We start from the raw sequence: 20,497 nt of genomic DNA on the forward strand, positions 1-20,497 counted from the left end.
CGGCATTGGCTCAACCACCAGGATCCCCTTTTCCCCGGACACGGCGATGCCACGCTCGGCTAGGCACGGGTGCTCGGGTCCGTGGGATGCACTGTTCATCATCCCCTTGCGGGGATGTCCCTGTGGATGCTCGGGAACGCCGTGGTGTCGCCACTCACCAACGCCTGCAAGATGCAGACGCCCCTGCGGGGGTGAAATACATGACTGCGCTGCTTAAATAAAAGGTACCACCATGCCCCTGGCTGGCATACTTGATTAATTTCCTCCTTTGATTGGGTAATTCCCACTTAATAGCCAGCTAGCTGTGGCGTTCATGCAAGGGACACTGACCTTTTTTGGTTAATACCGAATTTCAACAATTGATTTCGACCTACCTTTATGAGTTTTCTTCGGTTGACCCACCAACAAAGCCAACTTGTTGGAACCGCAAGCTGCCGGCAATAGGGAACTGGCATGTGTACTTTTCCTAAAGTCCTTGATAAACCTGAGCTGTCCAGCGGGTTCATTGCACAACTTGGTACTTGTGCAGCACAGCAGTGACACACGTGACCCACCGGTGACCCATGACACAGTGCACATGTTGACCAAGATTTCATACTCATCACTGAACCTTGGATGTTAAATACCTGGGGTGTTAGGCAAGCTGCTCTTGTCGACACAGCACACTTTTCCAGGCTTTCCCTACTTCAGTTCCAAGTTCTCTGACCGCTGGAGAGGTGGAAAAATGTAGCCAGCGATGATAGTGCACAGCATGCAAGAAGTGTTCACAGCAAAGCAAAAGACCTATTCTGGAAACTTGACATGGTACATTGAAAACACATCTGCCAGTAGAATTCTTAGTGCCAACACCAGGTCTAAACACCCTCTTCACTGATTTTAATACCACTGACTGGCAGGTCTCTATCAGAGCTGAATGATGTTATCATGTGCAAATACAAACTGGAAGTAAACAAATTATGTTGGCGAGGATTGCAAACAATGCTGCTGTATTCAAGTATATGCTAACTTGACCTGAAGGGAGGGGCCGCTACATGACCCACTGCCCACTGAGAGTGCGACAACGACGACTCCAGGTGGCAAGAGCAGTCTGTAGCAGCACCATACACTCACCCTGTGAGCACGGCAAGAAGCTTCTGTGTGCTGTTCTTGATGTCGAACACCCTCACTGACTTATCCGATGAGCAGGTTGCCAGGCGCGTGCCATAATAGTCTGTTTGGGCATCATGCTGCAGGCAAACCAATCTGATTCACCACATGCGCAAATGGCAAATCACAGACTACAATGAACGCTGCCAATATCAGCACTGAAGGTTTAGCTCAACAGCAGAGGCACACACTCATAGCGAAACCCACACAAGCATGTGTATGTATGCAAGTAAAAAATATTAACCAGCCGTTTACTTCATTGATGCATGTGTGCCAGCACAATATGTACAGACCCTTCACATAGGTTACTCATGATGGTTTTACATACAATGCAAGCTGCAGCTCCTGTGAAACCTGTTTTCCAATCCTTCACATGAGGGCTAGTGACCTACCGCTGTCACCTTTTCGCACAGGGTAACAGCGGAGAACCACTGCAGCAGGCATTCAGAGCTGAACTGGCCGTGCCGTGCTTGCGCACACAGCCGCTCACTTTTCTCTTCTTCACAGCCAGCAGCAAGGTGTCGGCTGCGAGAGTTGGTCTCAGTGCCTGCTGTGCAGGATTTCCCTCTCTCCACACTCTTCAACCTGCCAACAGTGGCAGATGAAGCTGTCATCCGCAGACAGGACGTTAACTAGCACGGAACACATAGCAGCAATGAAAATCATAACGCAAGGTAACTGTATATGAGTCGCTGGCATGTTCTTGCTTTACCTGTAAGTGCCAGGGAAGCCTGAATCGTTTTCTTATCTGAGCGGGAAGGCCTCAACCTACTGTGTCACAAAACGGTCCACTACCTGTGCTTTTTTAATTCAGGCTGGCAGGGACAATGTATGCAGCGAACTGCCAGGTCTGCCCGCAATGCCAAAGCTTTTTCACTTAGCCACTAATCGATACAGCACCCTTCTGACCAATCCACCAGTTGCCACAGGATCCTGTCAACCACCCTTGTCTTACATTGTGCAAAGCACGCGTTGTGCTTTTCCTTGCTTTGGCCCATTAGTACAATCCTAATGCAGTAGACAGGATGTCGCTCTCTCCTACATCCAGTCTAATTTTGTGCTGACAAAATGCATTCCAATTACCAAGACCAACTAGCCCGTTTTTCTACTCTCACAAGCACAATCCTGACAGCTTGACAACTGCCGAGAATGCAACACGGACTCTGCATTCCATAGCTGTCTCTCTAGGGCACTGAGAAGGCTGATGTGAGCACGGGACAATAGCAGGATGCAATAACCATTCTGAGAAAGTGCTTCTACATCTAACCACCAATTATTCAACAATAAGTTGCTGAAACACTTTAAGGAATACTCAATTAACTTGCACATTATTCATAGTTTTGTCCTTGTTTAGTAATGTGAACTGCTCAGCCAGTTTGTTCAGGTCAGTGTTTATCTCTTGGTTTTATTTTACCACTCTGTGTTTGAGGTCCCGGGACAACCTGTATGTGTTAGTATTGTACAACAAGGTATTTTGTTGATAAATCACATTTTTGTTTTCAACTTCACAAGTTTTTGTAATTTTGCGTGTATTATTATCTTGTAACCCCCCCCATTCAATGCCCTTAGTAGGCCTGTAAGGTAAAATAAACAAATAAAAAACTCTTAGGCGAGCCTCGGTGGATCATTTAAATGTGTTAGCATTTTCTGTTGCTGCTGATTAATATATTTGGTCACATTTGTTTTGTGTCTAACTTTTATAACACAGTGCATTGCTTCTTTTGATCACACACATGCTGATTTTTTTGTCTAGCGCTGTTATACTAAGGTTCATTACCTCCAAGGTTGACACATTGAAGTTTGTTATATCCCAGGAGGTGCATTCATGTTCGTTATATCTGAGGTAAACTCACGAAAGCCTGTCATACATAAGGTGGCATACTTGGGTTCACTATATTCAAGGTCAGGGAACATTTGTCTGAATGAAGGGGGGGGGGGGGGGGGGGGATTCAATTTGTTATTTATTTACTTATTCCATGGTTCATTTATTTCATTTTATATTTTTATATATATATATATATATATATTCATTCTGCACTGCTGCAAGGTGCAATGGTTATTCCATATAAAACTTGAATTGGGCAGCTTTATCATGATGTACAAACAAGGAGTGATGGGCTGCATTAAAATACTTTGCACTTAGTCATTCTAATCATGCCCATGCACAGGGCTCAGACGATCAGCGACTTCTGTTGGGACGTGACTGACTTCATCATCATCAGCCTGGCTACGCCCACTGCAGGGCACAACTTTACAACTGGCTACACAGCCAACTTGCTCAGCTCTACTGTGCTTTACATTATTAAAGTGTTTGTTAGCCCAAGTGCAAGCAGCTACAACCCCCTTGGCCCCCGTTCTGGGGGTTCGTTATATGCGAGGTGGCCATGAGCGACGGTGTGTTGTGTTGGCTTTAAAGGGACACTGAGGAGAAATTGAAGTTGGTTTGTATCGATAGAATAACAGATCCTGATCACAAAAACGCCGCTCTTACTGAAAACAAAGTTCTTGTAAGGTAGAAAATAGCAAGAACCAAAATACAGGTATCGCCGCCACAGGCCAATCTCGCAAGTACAAGCATGGTGACGCCATAGGACAAGAGACGCCACCTTGGAGGAATTTTCCATCCTACTTGGTTTCGCGAATCTCTGAGGCTGACAAAGGTAGGTTGCGCAGATGAATATTGAAGTAAGTTTTGTTTTAAAACCAATAGTGCACTTTTATCACACAAGGAAGGCAGGCAAAAGACAACCTGAATGTTAGAAGCAAAGAAAACAGATGCTTGGCGGCGCCACAGGCGGCCAGGAGAGTTTCGATTTGTTATGGCGCTTCGCGTCTATGAGCTTTGCGTGCCCCGTGGTTTTGTTTTTGACGCGCTTCGATTTACAAGCGCCGAACAACAGAGGAACTCCAAGTGCCGCTTCAAGTGCTAGTTAACCTTTGAAGGATGGCTTGTAAGATGATCGCCACGGTCGATGAAAAGCTATGATGGCACGATGGTCGGTGATCGTACAAGGCAACACTTGTGTATTCGCACGCTTGCCCGGAGAAACATTCCCGGCTGTGCCAGTCAACTTCAAACTACTCAACGGAAATCGTTTATTAGGGACGGGAGACAAGGTCCAAGGCAGTTCTGAAAAATTGCTGATGGCCTAGCTTTGTTAGGCCAGGATATACCTAGCGAAAGTGCGGAGAGTTCTGCATCAGAAGAGTGCATTCACTAGATGCGCCTTTATTGACGGCTGTAACTTGAGCTGTCGTGGCGGAGTGGTAGCGTTTCCGCCTCAGACGCCGAAGGCCCTGGTTCGATTCCGAACCTCGGCACCGGACTTCTTTTCTTTTATTTAGTGAGTGGGCGGGGGGTTTTAGTGGCTCCCATGGATGCCGCCGCTGAATACGTTGGTTAGCGGTTAAGCGCAGGCTCTGTTAAGGCGCGTTTATGCTGCGGTGAGGCGCGCGCGCGCCCGCCCTGCAAGGCGAAGTCATGTCGGTCAAAGTGAGGCCCTCTATACTCCAACTGCGCTTGACCACCGACGCGTTCGGCGGCTTCGGCGCACTCTGACCGCATTGGCGGGGAGATTGGAGCATGTATCTATTCCGCACCGAGTGCGCCAGCTGCCGTCGGCCCGGCCAGACTGATTTGGCTCCGCGGCGAGGTGCGCGTTATATTCAATAGCTGCGGCAGTTGGGCGGAGCTGTTCTTTTCGAGCTCGGCTATTTTAATCCATTCACAGTACATATCTGAAGGTACATGCAAGTTGGGGAGAGAGCCAGATCCAGTGGACCCGTTGGATCTAGCGGAAGCCGTTGAAGCGTCGTGCGCTGGCTTTGGTTTCAAGCCGCCGACTTTAAACGCGACCGCCCTCGAGTACCCATTTGTTTTTTGTGGCAAAAATAAATAAATAACTTGGCCCTTGCAACCGTGGGAGACCTCGACGCTGCCTGCTGCGCCGTGCAACTGCTCCGTTCAAGGAATCACAATCCGTTGGCCCCAAAGCCCTGGCCAGCCTCCGATGGGCGCAACACACCCCTCGCGACTCCCCGCACTGGGGTTATATTTAGTTTGCAACGGCTGCTCTCTGAGGAAGGGGGAAACCACCCGCCGGCGCCTAACCTAACCATGCTCCCTCAAAAGCATCGCACGCTCTGTGGGGCTGAGGTCGCTGAAATGCAGGCCAGAGTTTTTGCGAGAACTACGTCGTCGGGTTCGGGAACGCGATCCATCGTAACGCTGGCAAGACGCCGGTGCAAACGTAAACGAAGCGACGGTGGCGACCTCCGATAGATGCCTTCAACGTGCGGCGGCGGTAGCTTTCATTTTGGCAGCTGCTAGACCGCACCGCTACCCGCCAGAAATCACGAAGTCTCCGTTTACGTCACGTTTCACGTCACTCCGTTCTGTGTCGTCATAAGAGTTCTCGAGTTTGAATTGGAGCGGCGGGAAAAAAAATTTTCAACTTCGAATCCACATTTCTTTGAAATAAATGCATCTTTCGCTCTCGGACAAGCGTCAACAAAGCCATGAAATGACGAACTATCAGATATTGCCAACAAAAAAATTTTGATAGGGTTCTCCTCAGTGTCCCTTTAATGGCGCATAAGCAACTAAGGCTGTCATGCGCCAAGCTCAAGGTGTAAGGAATTCTTTTCTGCCGATTTTTACAAAAGTAAAAAATTAAGGCGATGTAGAAAGCTTTAAAAATTATTTTCTTCTATTTAGTATTCAGAGCAAAAATAAGATTTATAAATGGCTAACACTAAAAGTTACAAAGGAGGTGGGGGACCTCATCAGCTGTCTTTGGCTAGGCAAGGACTGGAGGACCCTAACCAATCAAATAAAACAACCTCAGCCCTTTTCTCTGGAATGGGAAAGTGGTTTAGGTGTACTAAAATACATACAGACCAGTGGGTTAAAAGAAATTTTATTTTAGAGTTTCCTGAGAAATCCGGTTTCTTTTAGAGAACTAAAACAGATGATATATCAATAATTTAATCATCTCCTAAAAGCAGTGCAGGATGACAAGGAATGCATTTGTTATAAAATTGAGTAAAGTACTTTTTCCTTAGTTATTCCAGTTTCGCACAAGAGAATAAGATGTGGTTAATTGTAACTTCGTCTCCACATTCTTCGAAAACAGGTTGATCTTTTGTCAGCAGGAAATTGTGTTTGACGTGCGTGTGTCCTATATGAAGACAGCACATAATCACTTCCTTAAAACGTTCCCGGTGGGTGCAGGACTTCCATTCACTTATAAATGGTTTTAAATTGTGTAGTTTGTTTTTTATGCAGACTGCCATTTCTGTCTTATGTTACGATGTATTAAGTGAATGCAATCTTTGAATGGAATACTTACTTTCTTGATTTGCTTGTCACGTGCTTGAGCAGCGCATAAGTCTGCTCTCTCGTTGCCTTTAATTCCGACATTACGCGGTACCCAGTAGAGTTTTAGGTTTTGCCCTTTAACTGTGGCAATTACCATGTTGTGTATATCACCAAGTATAAGAGTGACTGCATTTCTAGAGTGGAGATCTGTAAGTAAACTTAGGGAGTCTGTGTAAATAATACTGTTTGTGAGGTTCTCTTTCACTATTTGTTCAATGGCTAAAGACACGGCATAACATTTGGAAGCGAAAATTGATGCACACTGTGGTAGCCTCACTATATGATTGCAATCCCCTTGTACCACTGCACTTCCAACGTAAAAATCTGTTTTTGAGCCATCTGTATAAAAAGCTGTGGAAGTACTGTATTTTTCCTGGAGCGCAAAAAATTCTTGTATTATATGCTGTTGTGGAGTTTGTTTTTTGCTGAAATGTGTAAGAATGAGATCACAGACTTCCGGGAAATTGTACCATGGCAACAGTGGATCTCGTCTTCCAGTAATGCCAGGCAATGTGTCCAGTACGCCGAGATTTTGGCACATCTCTTCAAAACGCAAGAGCCGTGGCCTGGTACTTTGCGGTTTGTTGTTAAACAGTATTCTGGATGGGCACTTTCTGACTATTTGGTGAACAATGTGTTTAGGTAGTGAACGGATGTTTAGAAAGTAGGAACACGTGAGAATCGTTCTTCTGTCTGTAAGCGATGGTTTGTTCGTTTCTAGGTGCAGACTGTTTATGGGCGACGTCCTGTATGCACCAGTGGAAAGACGCAAGCCTAAATTATGTACTGGATTTAGCCGTTTAAGGTATGATGGTCTCGCTGACCCACACACTATACATCCGTAATCCGGGGTAGGGCGTACTACAGAGCGGTAAATTTGTAAGAGACATGTCCTATCGGCTCTCCAGTGTTTTCTCGACAGTGCTTTGAGTATGTTTAGGGATCGAGAAGCTTTCTTTTTCAACGCATTTATGTGAGGCAGGAAAGTGAGCTTTCTGTCAAATGTTATACAAAGAAATTTATGCTCATTTTTCACTGGTAACTCTATTTCGTTCAGGTGTAGGGTGGGATCTGTATGTATGCCTCGTCTGAGTGAGAACAGAATTGCCACCGATTTTTGTAAGGAAAACCGGAAACCATTTCTGTCCGACCATGTTGCCAGGTTATTTATTGTTATTTGTATTTGTCTTTCACATGTTGATACATTGGAGGATGTACAAGCTATTTGAAGGTCGTCCACATAGACTGAGTACATAACGGACCTTGGGATTATTTTGCTGAGAATTCATTTTTACAATAGAGTTGTGCTTAAAATACACCCCTGAGGTACTTCATTTTCCTGAATGAAATTCCTCGAAAGGGTTGTAACCCATGCGGACATGAAATGAACGGTTAGATAAGAAGTCTTTTAGGCAGTTCAATATTCTTCCTCGGATGCCAAGCTCGGCAAGGACTTGAAGAATCCCGAACTGCCAGGCCGTATAGTATGCCCTTTCTAAATCGAAAAATACAGCAAGACAGTGTTGCTTATGAACGAAAGCTTCTAGAACAGTATTTTCAAGACGGACTAGGTGATCTGTCATGCAGCATCCCTTTTTAAAACCACACTGATGGGCATCAAGAAGTGCACAGGATTGAAGGACAAACGTTAATCTTATATTAAGGACACTTTCAAAGAATTTTGCGAGGCAACTAACTAGTAAGGGCTATGGCTCTATAACTGCTAGGAGAGGTTGGGGGTTTCCCAGGTTTCAGGAACGGTACAATAATCGCTTTTTTCCAGGCTTCGAGTATTTTCCCCGAAACCCATACTTTGTTAAAGAACCTTAAAAGTGCTTCTACAGCAGGCTTGGAAAGATGGGCAAGAATTTCATAGTGTATTTGGTTGGGTCCTGGGGCAGTTTACTTGCCGCCAGACAGTACAGTGTTTATTTCTTGGAGTGTAATGAGACTATTGTATTTTTCATTAGCACCTCCACTTGTTGGGAGCCTTTGTTTTTCGGCTGTGTTTTTGTATTTTAGAAATGACTCCGTATAGTGAGATGAACCGGAAACAACAGTGAAGTGCTCCGCCAATATGCCTGCCTGTTCCCTTAAACTTGTTTGTGTACCAGGTGTTGTGAAAAGATGAATTGTGAAAGGTGAGTAGCGGCCATTTAATTTTTCAAACTTGCCCCATTTTTTTTTTTGATGTAGTTGAGCTGTTTATAGAAGAGACGTTAGTTTGCCATGATGTTTTCTCGGCCTTGCACCGGATACCTGTCGCTTGTGCTCTTGCCTTTTTGAAAAAATAAGGTTCTCATGAGTGGGGTATCTGCGAAAGACTCCCCAAGCTTTATTCTGTTGTTTTTTTGCCTCCTTACATTCTCGTGTGTACCAAACTTTGTGGTTCTGGCGCACGACTCCTGTGGATTTTGGAATTGATACATGTGCAGCAGAAAGAATGCACGTTGTGAACATTTAATTGATCTCATCCATGCTGTGGTTTTCTAAAATTATATCCTGTAAACTGCTTTTTTTTGTAAACAATGCCCAACCAGCTAAATGTAGTTTCCAACGCTGCAGTTTTGTTGGAATAACTGTTGGTGAAGATTACAAACCTATTATAACAGGGAGATGATCGCTTCCATAAGGACTGTCTGGAAACACTCCAGTTAAAATTGCTAAATATAGACGGTGAACTACAAGACAAGTCTAAGACGCTCATTTTCCCCGAGGATGGGGAACAGTACGCGGGTCTACCAGTGTTTAGCAAACAGACATTAGTGGATAGAATAAAATCCTCGATGAGCTGCCCTCTAGCATCTGTTTTCTCGCTTCCACAAAAACGAGAATGTGCATTAAAGTCGCTAACTACCAGGCATGGCTCTGGTAGCTGCTTTAAAAGACCCTCTTAAGTCAGGGAATGTTATTTTCAGCTGTGGCTCAATATATACAGAGCAGACTGTAATAGTTTTGTGTGCAAGCAGAGTGGCTAAGTCTTGTTTTTAGTTTAAGCGCACTAGCCGGGACACCGTTTTTTACTGTAATTGCTACACCTCCCGACAGCCTGCTCGCCTGTTCTCGGTTGCGGCGGTATAATTCTTAAGAAAATTATTGTTTTTAGGGCCTAAATTTGTGTCTTGTAGACATAACGCAACAGGAGCGTGTGCTCCTAGGATATCTTTTATGTCACTGTAGTTATTCAGAAGTCCTCTACAGTTACATTGAATTATGAAAGCCATCACAATATTGTTTTTCTATGTACTTAAAAACTAGATCAAGTTATTTATGGCCCTTTGATTCGGGGTCTGTCTTTTTTTGATCGATCCAGAGGGCTCCGCCGACCACCTGACGTGGACAACACGGGGCGGCCCTGGGTCATGTCCATCGCCTCTGCAGAGGCGCTGGAAGACCGTGCAGACAGCACGTGGACGTTAGAGTTGGATTTCGACCCGTGGGAGGAAGTCTTGGAGGCCACGGACCCGGGGGTCTGCGAGGCCTCTTTTTGGGTTTGCGGGGTAGTGTTACCTTCTCCACCTGGGGGCGCGGATGGCCCCGCCACAGGCTCACTGCGAGTGGCCTGGGCAGGTGCTGAAGCCTGTTGTGGTGCGCCACACCCACGCACCACATCGGCGAAGTTGGTTTTTGCTGCGAAGGAAGATGTGCTTGTTTGTGTGCATCACCTTCTTGCTTCTTTGAAAGAAATGTTTTCAGTAGTTTTAAGTAAGATTATTCCTTTTTCTTTCTTCCAGGACAGACAGGCCCTGGAGTATGCAGCATGGTCTCCTTCACAGTTTGCGCAGCGTGGGGCGCCGTCGCAGTGATCACAAGAGTGATATTTTGAAGCACATTTCGCGCAAGTTTTGCGACCGCGGCAACTCTGTGAACCGTGGCCGAACCTTGGCAGTTAAAGCATCGTCGAGGGTTAGGAATGTAGGGTCTCACATTAATTTTCAGATAACCCACTTCAATTGAGTCTGGGAGAGCACTATGTGCAAATGTCAAGACTATATGCTTTGTTGGGATATCTTTGCCCTCTTTTCTTATTTTGATCCTGTGGACATCGACGACATTTTGTTCAGGAACCCCTTCTTTGATTTCTTGTTCAGTGAGTTGGAGGAAATCATTCTCCGAAATTACACCACGGACTGTGTTGAGGGATCAATGAGCAGTGATGGAGACAGGTATGTCACCCATGGACATAATGTCACAGAGTTTTGAGTGTTGGATATTATCTCGGAGTTCGAGCAAGAAGTCTCCACTGGCTATTTTTGTAACCTTGTAGCCTAAGCCCAAGGCACCCGTCAGGCATTTTTCGACAATGAATGGGGAGACTATTCTAGCTGATGTCGCTGTTTATTGACTATGTATGACATGAAATTTCTGAAAACTGTGCTTCTTCTTTTGAAGGAACTGTTGGGTTACTTCGGTCCACACTCTCTTGAGAGGGCGATCAGTTGCTGAGAGAAGGTTAGCCATGCAATAAGTGTGTTTTTCGGCTATGGTGCCAGGCACCCACCATGCAGCCCAACGAGGGGACGGGGCAGGCACCTGCAGGCAAGTCCTGCCAGCTAGGTGTACACTCCAACCATAACCAAATATGACGCAACTCAGGGTGGATGGCCACACAAGGTTAACCCTCTCCGCCAGGAAAAAAGGAAGAAACAAGAAGTGAGTAGGAGACAGAACAGTTGTGAGAAAGAAGAAAAGGCCACTGCCGATTTCCCCCAGTCGGGTCAGGCCAGAGGTGCCGTCTACACGAAGCAAGGGGCCAAAGTGGTGTGTTGTCTCCGCCGAGGGGCCTTAAGGGTCCAAACGCTCAGCATCGGCTCAGACACCAGGATCCCCTTTTCCCCGGACAAAGCGATGCCACGCACGGCGAAGCGTGGGTGCTCGGGTCCGTGGTGATGCATTTTTCACCATCATCCCCCTGCGGGGATGTCCCTGCGGATGCTCGGGAACACGTGGTGTCGCCACTCACCAACGCCTGCAAGCTGCAGACGCCCCCCTACGGGGAGGTTTGCATAAACCATTCTAATGCCAACGCATTAGTAAATCTTACGCTTGTCCCAGCCCGGGTATCCTGCCCACTGGCCCTGACTTCTCTACTGGCAGTGCCACCCTCTTTTTGGCTTGGCAGCAATAGCAGAAAGCAGACCATTCTTGGCTATCTACCTTATCTTGAGCTTTGAACGAGCTGAACTGTAGCGCGTCCCTAAGTGACCCCTGGAGAAAGCTGCAAATCCGAAAACTGAAGGCAGCACTCACTTGGCATCTGTAAAGCTGTCAGAATTGTGTTGAACTGTAAAAGAGTTAAAGAGGGGTGACACTTCCAAGAAAAAAATCTGGGAACCTTCTTAACCAATCTTAAAAAGAAAATGTGAAAGCATATATAGTATGTCTGCTTTAATGTCTACAATGAGCATCTAATAGTGTTCTTGCGATTTTCTGGCCAAAACTTAGGTTGGATTGCCTTTATATGCATGGGTTGAACATCTCGGTTTGAACCGAAAAAAAAAAACACTAGAAGTTTTCCGAAATCAGTATTCACAGTTTGGTTTTGACCGAAAAAGGTCAGCATTCTTGGCACGCAAGGCATAGCTAGCTAGCTGTTGAATGCAATCCACATCAATACAAAGCTGAAATTAAGTAGGCAGGAAGGGCATGATACGACGATGGTGTTGTTGGATAAGCAGCCCAGTTGTGAGATTTGGGGCATTACTCCACAAGCTTCTGTACCTCTGATGATTAGGAAGCACCACATCCTAACTGCCTCCAAGCTAAACAATGCTTGTTCACTGCAATTACCTGCTTAGAGCAGCTAGTCGCTTAAGTAAGTTAACTGCATGCAGGACACTAAAGCCAAAACTGTGCACAGGCATCACGAAAAAGTATGTTCTGGCTACAGCGATAATTGGGCTGCAGTTCTATCACTGCCATCAGCACGCGGACCACATGATGGCCAGCCCTTGTGCTGAACCAAGCGTGACAACCCAACGATAATATTCATACAGTGCATTTTTCGTCTTTGCGCTGTACTCGAGCGTGCATCTCTTAGAGGCGAGGAAGCTGAAGTAAACGGTTGAGCAGCTGACTTTCAGCTGCTCGCCTCACCAAGCTCTCTCCTTTCTTGTCTTCCGAACCTTCCTGGTTCCGTGATATCTGGTGTAGGTGTGGGTTAACACATCCCATGCTCTGGACCCCGCCACCAAGCAGAGACTCCAGCCCACCGAAACCTCCTACCATCGAGATTACGCCTACCCACCAGGGCAGCCGAAGGCTCTGAGGTCTTCAGCCAGAGTTCGGGCCTCTCCAATCCGACCATACCGCGAGGACACAACCAGCTGCTGGAGCACCACCTTCACCTATCTCGTAACTCCTCATTAGCATGCAGGCTAATAACAGTGTGCCGTCCTTCGTGTCAAACTAGTTCTTAGAAGTAAACTTCAGCTTGAAGAGGAGAAGCAGTTAAAAAGGTCAAGGACGAGGAGAGAGACGTACCCCACGATGACTGGACTAGCAACTGTGCTTTAATGAAAACATTAATCTCCCCGCAAGGCTATCATTGCCACATTCTGGAAATGATAAAGGGAAGATATGCAGCGTTTGGAGTAACAGGGACAGTTGAGCGAGTTGGTACATCATTTTAAAACTCTCGAAAGCGCTGCTACGGGGGACACCAAGAGAGCGCTTGTCCTTCGTTTTCTTTCTCTTGGTGTCCCCCGTAGCAGCGCTTTCGAGAGTTTTAAAATGCAGCGTTTCTATCGCCGGCGATCTAAAAAAGCAAATTCTTTTTCCAGCAACTGAACTGAAGTGGTACTAATACAACTACCGCCATGCATACAGCATGTTGAAGTATGCTTCTAGAATTCTGCGTTCTTCTTTGCCCCTACCTCTGCCGAGAATGCTAAAATTACCAAACAGACGGTAGCAGCCACACTGCTCTGCAATGGCGAGGTAAATTTGCTCCATCACAAACAGGACCCAAAATGTAGTGTTCACGCAGCCGATCACTGCCATGTCGACCTGTTTGGCTGATGTAAACCTTTTCGCAGGTGAGCTGGAACTTATAGACATGCGCGTGGCACATGGCGTGAACAGGTTCTCATTCTGCGTCAAACAAGCAGGATTTCTTGACCTGCCTCTTGAAATGCGGGAGCATAAGCCATAAAGCTTGCAGGAGGCAGAAAACACAGCATCAATGCCCTGCTTTACACCTACCTTATTAAAGCCGGGTATTGACATGTTTTCTGTACGCTGCTAAGCTGAAACTATGTGGTAGTATAGATTGTAACTTACCACCATGTCATGATGAGCTGTGTCGACAGTGCTCGTAAGTGATGCCTGCATTACGTAAAATAAAAAAATGGGCGGGGGAGGGGTGAATGATTAAACAGCGCGATCAACCTCTATTCTTGTTGACAGCGCTTAAAGAAAACACAGACACAAGACAGAAAACATGGATGATGACGTCACAGGCGCTGAATTTCAACCTTATTCAAAAACCACCGAAACACTGCATATATGCACTGCATAACAGGCGCCAACCAGCGGCGAAAATTTTATGCACTCATGGCAACAGAAATGATATGACAAGTAGTGGTAAAATGACAAAGGCTAAAAAGCGAAGAATTGAACAGGGCCGGATAAAACCAGAACAAGATGAGACAAAAAAAACTTGTACCAAGTCATTTAAAAAAACCTCTGACACGTGAAATAGTGGTGCGGATTGACTAAAGGAATTTGCAAGAAGGGGTCCGATGACATTGAACCGAAACATATACACCAACAAAGATCAGACGTGGCAAAAAATAAGAAAGGCGTAGTGGCAAGAAAAAAACCCTAAAAGAAAACAAAATGGTTCTTTTTCAAATTACTTGGCAAAAGTTTTTTTTTTTTGTCTCATCTTGTTCTGGTTTTATCCTGCCATGTTCAATTCTTTGGTTTTTAGCCTTTGTCATTTTACCGCTACTCGTGTTGCCACGAGTGCACAAAATTTTCGCCGCTTGTTGGCGAGTGTGTTTCGGTGGTTCTTGAGTAAAGTTGAGCGCCTGTGACGTCGTCATCCACGTTTTCTGTCCGTGCTTTTTAAGCGCTGTCAACAAGAATGGATCAGCACCAACTAGCCGGCGGCAACTTGTCCTGATCAACCTCTGCCGGTCTGAGCAAGGAACGCGAATGCCACGGACTGCAAGGGCGTGTCGAGGGCGGCGGCTGCTACGTGCACAAAGTGGAGGGTGCTTAAGCTTCGCCTTTAAAAGTGGAACGCGGGAGCGTGTTGTAGCACTGCCAGGGAGTGCACGGAATGCCATCGCCCGTTCGGCAGTTGGAAACACCTTTGAATGCATTTTTAAATTAATTAGTTGATCAGTTACGCACTATAAATATTTTAATTACCATCACCAAGCATTGGTCTTTCATCCTGAGCATTTTGGAACCTTTCGACTCCCCTTATTTCCAATTTTTCAGTTCAATTAATTACAATGATTCCGTCAACACGCCATCGCCTTTAACACATCAGACAGTCACCAGAACCACAAATTACCGTGATACGATTTTTTTTACGCAGCCCCAGATTATTTCCGACACGCCGTGCCGACGGCTATTCGACCGAACCAAACGAGCAACGAATGTACGCTGGCTGCGCGCTAGGCCGTGTAGCGTGGCGTAAAACGAGCCAAGGCCGACGACCGCAGCGTGTGTTTACGCGACGGCACTGGCGGCAGCGCAAGTGGCGAAAGCTCACCGCCGCTGCTAAACAGAGACGTGTTCGCGAAATCGGCAGACCTTACCATGCCCGAGCAGCGCTGTCTACAGTCAGAGTATCCTACAGTATCCTAGCCGCATATGTTTTTCTATCTAATCCGACACACACCAAAAAGACATGTTTAAATAACCGACGCGGTGTCACGAATGCGTGACAAACTCACGTGCCACGCACACGTGATTACATGCTCGTGCTGTCGCTGCCATCGCTACTGCCGCCACCGCCGTCCGGGACGTTAACATGTGCTGATCAGCGTAAAGATGCAGTTGCAACAACCACTGATTAGTGCCAATAACAAAAATATTTATTCATAATTTTGCATGGTTTCTGTACACTTTCATAGCAAAAAAAAGTACTGTGAACTTTTAAATGACTTTTCAGCTGCAACCACCGATCTTCACTAGGTGGCTGGATGCCGCATTCCCGCTTTCCGAAGTGGGCGCAAGTGAAGCCACCGGAAGTTCGGTGGTATGTCCCGAAAGTGCTGGGTCTGCTGTACATTTCAATGCAAAAAGTCGCGTCTTTCGCGCCTTCGTTCTCAGTTATTTGCGTTGTTCTCTTGTAATATCTGCTGTTATAAGAAGGAAACAAGCAACCTTAATGCGAGAAATGTGAGCATCGTTTGGGGAACCCATAGAGCTACTACTACCGGGGAACCCTGCAATTTTTTTAGAGAAACTGAAGAAAACAGGCATGCAGGTCTCACCATGCCGCGGCGAAGAGATACATGAATTGAACACTATTTTCTTATCTGGTTCTTGTCTTACGAGCGTAATTAGGACAAGTAATGAAATTACAATGAGTCTGGGTCATCTTAAAAAAGGCAATGGCGCGGAAATCCTGACACTCGACTCGTTATACAGGTATACCGCTGTTTCAGTTTTCTGGCGGACGATGTCGCTTCTCATCAATGGCAGGTGATGTTTATCGCTTTAGCGTGTCATTTACCTTCCAGACGTGCTTTCAATCTAACTTTATAGCACAGCCACGTTTCATCTACACAGCACGAGAGAGACGACTGACGAGAAAGACGAATGCAGCAGCGCGTGTGACAAGCACTGTTAGAAGTCAGCTGCACGAAGCAACCCGAATAGAAGTCCATTCAGGCATGATGTACTAAAGAACGAAACAGTACTTGATACACTCCGTCGAAAAAGCAGTACCGATAAACCTTTTGGACACGCTAATGTGAACCACCAGAATACCGACGGCACCTCACCAGATTGTGGCCTCGCCCTCGCTCCGGTTCGATCTAAACATAATTCGGTAAAATGGTCACTGCAAAGTCGGCTGCCTAAGGAAGGTTTCCATATATTCTTTCTTAAATTTATCCCTCTTTGATGGTATAACTTGGGCTTAGAGCGCGACGACGTTCATCACAACAAAGAGCAGAGTTGACGACGCTAGCGCAACGGGACGACACAGTGCTTAGCCGACGAGGCTCCGTACGTACAGTGCGTAGCGACTTTTGTCGTCTGCTAGTGTCGTCCCGTAGCGATGCAATGGACCCTTATTTTTGGAACGTCTTTCCCGAGGACTTTGCTGCTCTCCTCATGCAGTTGACGGCGCAACAGGTAGGCATTGTCATGAAAAAAGACGAGAACGTCGAAAAGAAAATGTGCTAAGTGGAAAACGAAAACTAAAGCAGAAAAAACCGTGCTGAGGTCCGATTTCATGCACTGCCAAAGGCTGACTTCCGGGACATATTGCCCAACTTCCGGTGGCGTCACTTTCGGGCGCCCGATGCGGCATCCAGCCCCGTGCAGTGGAGATCAGTCGCTGCAACTTTTGATGCAAAGAGACTTGAAGGTTTTTTTAAAGAAAGGAAGAATACTAATGAAACAAGACGGTTTAGTAGCATTTAGAACTATATTTACAACCATAACTTTAGCGGGGCACGCTAAAGACGCGTTGGAAAGCGGTTGCGTTGTGACCACTAGGGCTATTTTTTTAACCTACACTGAGCTACACTTCGTGCAGGCTCGTGTAGGCGAGTGGAGGGCGGGGCTAAAGCTGTGACGTGAGGCGCTGCACTCGTCTGCACAAGCCTCTTTAAGCAGGAAATAATAATATCGTTGGACACCTGAACCGCGCCGTAAGAGAACGAATAAAGGAGGGACTGAAAGAAGAAAGGAATAGGTGCCGTAGTGGAGGGCTCCAGAATAATTTCGACCACCTGGGGATCTTTAACGTGCACTGACATCGCACTGCACACGGAACTGCTAAAGAAAATATCTATGACAATTGTAGGGAGAGCTCTTCGTTGTTTGAGGCCAGGACGGGAGTTTTGCGGTCTAGGACATAAGAGTCATGTACCATGAGATAGGCACGTTCTGCGTTTCGTGCGGAGAGGAGGAGGAAACAGCTGAACACTTCAGAATCAGAATCATGTTTATTTAATCAAGAAGGAAAATACAGTCTGGGTAAATGTATACAGAAGGAGGTCCCGTAGTCAGCGACTGTACTGGAACCTCCTATATTGTTAATCAAAATGCTAATATAAATACAAACACAGCAGTAGTAATAACAAGTAGTAATAACAAGGAACAATCGTGCCGTTACACATTTCTGCGGCGACACACATATTATAAAAAGGGGTGAGTAGGCATATACATCAACCAAGCAGAATATTGAAAATAGAAGTTATACAGTGCTTATAGTTATACAGTTATTCAGTATATACTACTTAGACATTACCACACTACTAAAAAAGCGAAAAACTGAACACTAAATTGATGATGGGGAAAATAGTGCACATATTAAAAGCATGCGGTGTACATCTGATGTAATCCTTATAATTCTAAAATGTGGTAGCTTGTCTAACAGTTGTTGTGAAGTATTAACGCTTTTAGTGCATTTTTAAATTTACATACAGGTTTAGTGTTTTTAATTCCACCGGTAAGGTATTCCACAAGGAGAATGATGAAAAATAAACTGTTTGCTTCCCATAATTGGTGCGTACTTGAGGCAGAATTAGGTTCCTGTTACTCGCAAATCTTGTGGTGCTGGTGTTGGTGAGCTCTGATCTTGGGATGAATGGAAATGAAATATGTTCATTAATTACATTGTATATGAAGATACCAAGGTTAAGTTGCACAAGTTGAGGTACGGAGAGAATTCGCAGTGAATTGAGTAAAGATTGAGCATTAGAATCGAAGGGGCTGCATGTTAGTATTCGGACTGCTTGATTTTGAACTATACTTGTAACGATGTCAAATGAGTATTGTAGGTGTTACCCCGGCATGTTATACAGTAAGAGAGATGGGAATGAATGAACTAGTTATACAGGGTTAAAAGTACAGACTGTTTAAAGTAAGGGCGAGTTCTGATGAGAAAATTCTTAAGCCATATGCTACCTTCGATTTAATGCCAGAAATATGGGAATGAAATTTTAGATGGCAATTTAATTCTACTCCCAAAAACAATGATGATTCGCTCACCGGAATGAAATGCGGGCCTAGGCAAATGTGGGGAACATAAGTAGTTTGTCGTTGAGGAGATGTGAACAATACAAACTTAGTTTTATCAGCGTTTATTTTTGACATATATTTAGAACACAAAGAGTATATATTAGCTAAATCTTGGTTAAGTTTGGACGTAAGCGCAGTTATGCTACTATCGGAGTTATATATCGTGGTATCATCGGCGTATAGTATACACTGGGAAGAAATAAGGGATTTGGGTAAACTGTTAATATATATTAGAAATAAAATTGGGCCGAGGATTGATCCTTGTGGCACGCCCATGTGACACTTGATACTTTTCTGTAAAGGGCTTCACTCTACATACAGTAGAGTCGGCCATAAAAAGAATTAAAAATAATATTGCCCAGCCCGCACAGTGGAAAGCAGCGGGGCTCATTTATCCAAGGCATTGGGGTTTAAGGGCAGTGAAGGGAAAGTAGATTATAAGCGGGTAGAAGTAACCAAGCGAAGATTACCTGATTGGTGACTAAAATCAAGACAGTCATGGCTATGTGGCTTGAACCACCGCCCGATTCAAAGGGTTCAACCTCCATCCATCCATCCATCCATCCATCCATCCATCCATCCATCCATCCATCCATCCATCCATCCATCGTTCTTAAACAGTTTCATGGTGAATTCCAATCGCAGGCCCGGAGCGGTCTGCACGCTCTGTGACAGAGCGCCTGAATCCGGCGCAGAGCGCGCGACCTGAAATTGCGATTGGAGTACACTTGCTCTGGCCAGAGCGTGTAGGGCGCCGCTATCGCCGCTGAAAAAGAACGTCACGCAAACTTCCGGTCGGATCCGCCGATTTCGCCGGAGCAGCGACTGCTCCACGGAGCAATTTCGGATCGGCAACCGCTCCCTGTCTACGATTGGAAGACGCGATCCGTGCCTCAGATCTGCGTTTGCAATACAGTTGCTCCGAAAAGAGCAGAAATCGTTGCTCCCGAAGTGCTCCAACTCTGCGGTTGGAAGTCACCATCAGTTTCGCAAGAATAGAAAGGTGTCTCAACGAGCGCTCGCCAGGTGGCGCAGAACCCCTCGCAGTTCTCTGCTCTCGGCCAGATGGCGGCACACGACTGCGGCCCCTCAAGCAAGGGGAATTGATTAAACAGACATTACCGGGACTAATATACGCGGACGATATAGTGATAATGGCTGACAACAAGGAAGACCTGCAGAAGTTGTTAGACATATGCAGTACAGAGGGAGATAGATTAGGCCTCATGTATAGTAAGGAAAAATCTGCAGTCATGATATTTAATGAAGAGGGCGGCGAGCATAGAATACACGAGTTCGTGCTAAAGGTAGTGAATGAGTACAAGTATCTTGGGGTGTGGATAAATAACAGTGTTGAGTATCTGACAGAGCATGAAAAATATGTAATGAATAAAGCTAGTAGGAATGCAGCTGTCATGAAAAATAGGGCACTGTGGAATTACAATAGGTATGAGGTGGTAAGAGGGATCTGGAAAGGGGTGATGGTCCCTAGCCTGACCTTCGGTAATGCGGTCCTGTGTATGAGGCCAGATGTTCAAGCAAGGCTGGAAATTAGGCAACGGGGAGTAGGGAGGTTAGCTTTGGGAGCACATGGCAATACACCAAATCAGGGGGTACAGGGTGATATGGGATGGGCGTCTTTCGAGAGCAGAGAGGCTAGCAGTAAGATAGCATTTGAGGAACGATTGAGAAAGATGGAGGAAAAGCGGTGGGCTAGGAAAGTTTTCAGATACCTGTATATAAAGAATGTTG

General features: G+C 45.8%; 1 protein-coding gene across 2 annotated transcripts in view; it reads right to left on the reverse strand.

Moving 5' to 3' along the window:
- The window catches only part of LOC144106644 (uncharacterized), an 87,678-nt gene extending 72,206 nt beyond the window's left edge, over positions 1–15,472 (reverse strand). Inside the window, exons 1-3 of one of the 2 annotated variants that reach the window (XM_077639485.1) lie at positions 15,301–15,471; positions 13,808–13,852; positions 1,111–1,226 (exon numbers count right to left, since the gene is read on the reverse strand). In XM_077639485.1, the coding sequence (XP_077495611.1) occupies positions 1,111–1,226; positions 13,808–13,852; positions 15,301–15,303 (164 nt within the window). In that variant the 5' untranslated portion in view covers positions 15,304–15,471. Of the gene's footprint in view, positions 1–1,110; positions 1,227–13,807; positions 13,853–15,300 lie in introns of both variants that reach the window. The other variant, XM_077639487.1, reaches the window with a different exon arrangement.
- Positions 15,473–20,497: the final 5,025 nt, after the last annotated feature.

Source organism: Amblyomma americanum, chromosome 10, assembly GCF_052857255.1.
Source record: "Amblyomma americanum isolate KBUSLIRL-KWMA chromosome 10, ASM5285725v1, whole genome shotgun sequence".
Lineage (NCBI taxonomy): Eukaryota > Metazoa > Arthropoda > Arachnida > Ixodida > Ixodidae > Amblyomma > Amblyomma americanum.